The following is a 4,650-nucleotide window of genomic DNA, read 5'->3' as shown; positions in this document are numbered from 1 at the left end:
ACACTCTCTCTCCGCCTTGATATATCATAAGGTAACATATATCTAGTTGGTTAAAAATTAAGTACGCAAAGGTGTTTATTTATTTTAATAACTATTTGTATATAAGTCTATATGTACGTCTAATTAGAATATGAACACTTTTTTGTTCCCTTTTAGTAATTCGTAAATTTCATTAAAATAATACAAATTATTATATTCATTTAATTTTTCCAAAAATCTTGAAGAAAGCACATTAAGAGCCCCTTACTTCTTGTCATGATTCACTTTCTCTCTCCTTTTAAATTTTCATTGTGTTGACTTTCTTTTCTTTTATTCCCTAATTACTTCTCTTCACAAGTGGTGTATATATATATATGAACTAATTTTCCTCTTTTTTTTCCATACAAATCCAGCATTTCAATATCTTCAATCTCTTGAAAAGTTTCACTTTATTTTCATCAAAACATTACTTTCTTTTCCCTTCCCCTTAGGGTATATCCTTCTTTAGGTTAACCCTTCGATATGATCAGAAGTTTGTTGACCTAACTAATAAGATTCGTGTCAGATAGATTTACCAAAAAGTTGTGGTCCTATTCACAAAGTATATGTTTTCCTATTTTCTCCAAACAAATCATCAATCACAATACACTACTTCATTTCCCCCTCCCCTTCATAAACTTGGTCCATTCCTCCTTCAAAAGATATATTTATCTCATCGGAACCAATTCATATTCGTCTTGAATAAATCCACCAAGGAACGTATAAAAACTATTTTTCTCAGACTCGAATCTGAAATATTTGATTAAGGGTGGAGGGATCGCGACCAACTAATATGGAAGATGTTGAAGTTCCTAATTATTTCCTTTGTCCAATATCTATGCAACTAATGAGGGATCCGGTTACAACATCAACCGGAATAACCTATGATAGGGTGAACATAGAGAAATGGTTATTCAAGTGCAAGAACACAACTTGTCCCATAACCAAACAAGAGTTGTTGACCATGGATCTTACCCCAAACCACACTCTTCGTCGTGTGATTCAATCTTGGTGCATCATGAATTCTTCACATGGTGTTGAAAGGATTCCTTCTCCAAAGCCTCAAGTAACAAAATCATATGTTTTAAAACTCCTTAAACAAGCCATGCAATCCCAAGAAATGCAACTTTCTTGCTTGAGGTCACTTAAATCTATTGCTCATGCAAGTGAGAGCAATAAGAAATGTTTAGAATCATGTGAGGTTGTAGATTTCTTAGCTTCAATTGTAATGAGGAAAGAAGTGGCTTTCATTCAAGATTCAGTGTTGAGTTGCGATAATAGTCAAACACCACTTGTACTCGAGTACATCACTACTAAGGCAAGTGATGAAGCTTTGGATATTCTTTTTCATCTTAATCTCTCAGATGAAACCCTAAAAAAGTTCGTCTCCAAAGACAATGGAGACGAACTTTTCTTAGATTCTTTATTGTATTTCTTGAAATGTGGGAATTGTCAATCTCGAGACTATGCAATAATGCTATTAAAATCAGCATTCAATGTGGCTGATCCATGCCAATTAATTGGTGTAAAAAAAGAATATTTTAAAGAAATATTGTTATTTTTGAATTACAAGTTAATCTCACAACAAGCTACAAAGGCTTCACTTAAGTTACTAGTGGAACTTTGTCCATGGGGTAGAAATAGAATCAAAGCAATTGAAGTTGGAGCTATATCAACCCTAATTGAGCTTCTTCTTGATACAATAGAAAGAAGATCTTGTGAACTAATCCTTACAATTTTACATCAACTTTGTAGTTGTGCCGAGGGCCGGGCTGAGTTATTGAACCATGGGGCAGGAATAGCCATTGTTTCCAAGAAAATACTTAGGGTTTCTCAAGTAGCAAGTGATAGAGGAGTGAGGATACTTTGTTCTATTTCAAAATTTTCAGCAACTTGTAAGGTTCTTCAAGAGATGTTGCAAGTGGGAGTGGTGTCAAAGTTATGTTTGGTGATACAAGTGGATAGTTGTTCAAAGACCAAGGAGAAAGCAAAAGAAATTCTAAGGTTACATTCTAGGGTTTGGAGAGATTCTTCTTGTCTTCCTCCTCATTTACTCTCTTCTTATCCTTCATAAAGAAAATTATTTTGTTGTTGTTTTTGTCCTTCTCCAACTTGTGGATTTAACTTATATATACTTACCAGTATAAAAAAGTTTTAAACTTTCAATGTAATTCGACTTATTATAATAAATATCTCTCATAAATATATTTTAGGTTACTAAATTTTACTTATTATGGTTGGAAGTACATTAGATAATGATGTATTAATGAAAAATGAATCTGGTCCACACCTAAGTATGCATTTAGTTAATTATATGCATATTTATGTGTGGACCTGATTCATTTTTCATTAATCAAGTACATAGAAGATGTGTGTTTTATGAGGGTGACGGTGAGATTTGAATATGAAATCTTTTAGCTGTTTTGTTACGTATACCATGTCAAAGTATGTAACTATTTTTGCTTTAAAATTTAAGTTATTAATTAAATTAAATATATATACTTTTTATTATTTAATTATATTATGTCTCAACAATAATATAAACAGAGTTAGTATTTGTTTTCTGTTTAAATAAATTAAACTAGAATTTAATCCTAAGTGTAGTTTTTGAAGTTTGAGCATTGAGGATTTAGGCTTAATTAATTAGCATCTAAAAAAAATAAACATTTGAATAAAATAAGCTAATCCATGGCTATTGAGATATGATCAAATTTGGATTCTATTTACTGTTTTTAAAATAACTTTTAGTGGACATATATATATGCATTATATATAGTTGAGCTCTTTTAACAAAGCCATTCTTATGCCCACCTAGAGATTCTAAAATTTCATATATATAGTTTTTTAATTTATTGATTTCTTGTTAAATGTCTGATATTTATATTAAAATCTATTAATTAAAATTAAATTATAAATTATATAACTCATTTGTTTTTCTTAGAATTTATTTATTTCAAAAGCTTAAATCCAAAAAATTCTATTTCAAAATAAAGAAATTTTAATCATATCACGAGAAACCCGTTTATATGATGTGAAGCCACTATAATTGATGTAACATGGATTTGAGTTTAGTCCAAAGCTCGAAAGGTCAAAGTCGTACAATTGTGATTTAGATAGTGTCTCATCCTTGTTTTTTAGTTTATTGTTTATTCATCTTCTTAATTTTTTCAAAATTATTTGTCTAGACATGAAGTGACGATCTGTCCAATGAATAATAATATAAAAAAAAAAACTTAAAAATAATTAAGAAAAAGAAGATAATAATAATAAAATGATTAGCAAAGCAAACACATGTATCTAGAACATGAAAATAGTTTTTTTTTTAAAATTATTAATTTGTTTAAAATAAATAATTTTCTCACATACTTACGAGAAATTTGATTTGTAGTTTATAAAGGATCTCCATATTACATATTAGACGTTCATTTTACACCTAATCAATTTTAAAAAATATTATTAGTGCTAATTAATTATAGATCTTGCGATGCACCTTCCTAGCAATATCATAATTAGACTAAAACCATGTTCCTCTCTTCCTCTGTTGGACACATGAAAGTTAATATTAAGCGTGTTTGGTATGACGGAAAATATTTTTATAAAATAAATAATTTATTTATTTATGTATAGTTTAAGAAAAAAATATAGATTTTATAAGCTTTTATACATAATTAGTGAAGCATTATGATAGGGTGGATGGTCAAGAGACGGTGTTAGGAGATAGTTGGATGATGCGAATGAGATAATGAATTTGAAAGTTACGAAATTTGTTTATTTCTTTTTTCATTAGAAAGACCGTTTTTTTTTTCATTTTTAAGGATATTATTTTCTTAGAGAGAAAACTTTTCAAAATATTTTGACAAATCAAAGAAAATTATCCCTCATTCACGGAAACACACTAAATTACTTTATATTATTTCTCTAAGGACAAAGGTATTTATACGAACAAAATATAATTACAAGGTGAATATGATATAAACATATAAGAGTTAGGGTATATATGATCCTAAATTATAACATAGGATAAATACAAAAATTTTAAAAATAAATATGACCATTTCCTGTATTAAATAGGGAAAATTACATGGGATGGCAAATATCCCTATGTAATTAGTTAATAAGGGTATAGTTTAATTTATTTACGGTCAGTAAATACAGCTTCAATTTTTTTGCCATAATTAATGGGACCCACTACCTATTTGTATACTAGATAAAAATAGTCATCCAAAATTTTTTATATAATTTTATTTAAAATCAAATTTATCTCTCCTATTCTCATTCCATATCTTTTCCTAAAATTACTCTTCCCTTCTAATTTGAATTTCCATTGGGAAAATTTTGACCTTCATGTTCTTCCACTTTTCGCAAGTAACCGTCAAATTCATAGCTTTCAATATTTTTCTTCTTGATTCCTTCTACAACAATTGTATATGTAGTATGATTGTTAGTTTTTTCATATTTTTTTTTTAAAAAATCTTTATTACTTATCATATTACAAGTCTTTCAAAATCAGAATGGATGATTTCTCTCCATCTATGAGGATTACCAGAGGTATGTCATTGCATGTCAATGTTGTTGATAATCCACCTTCGTTTCAATTGGGTTAACTCAGGATTTTGGGGTCAATATAGGGTC

The 4,650-nt window shown here is 28.9% G+C and overlaps 1 protein-coding gene across 1 annotated transcript; it reads left to right on the top strand.

Moving 5' to 3' along the window:
- The first annotated feature begins 400 nt into the window (after positions 1–400).
- On the top strand, positions 401–2,113 carry LOC107030401 (E3 ubiquitin-protein ligase PUB23-like). Its single transcript, XM_015231689.2, has one exon. It carries the CDS (start codon positions 812–814, stop codon positions 2,090–2,092), a length of 1,281 nt encoding a protein of 426 aa, XP_015087175.1. The 5' UTR covers positions 401–811; the 3' UTR covers positions 2,093–2,113.
- The last annotated feature ends 2,537 nt before the right edge of the window (positions 2,114–4,650 follow it).

The sequence above is a fragment of the Solanum pennellii genome, chromosome 1 (genome assembly GCF_001406875.1).
Source record: "Solanum pennellii chromosome 1, SPENNV200".
In the NCBI taxonomy this organism is placed as follows: domain Eukaryota; kingdom Viridiplantae; phylum Streptophyta; class Magnoliopsida; order Solanales; family Solanaceae; genus Solanum; species Solanum pennellii.
Note: the sequence above shows the minus strand (reverse complement) of the source record. Positions and strands in the feature narration are given on the sequence as shown.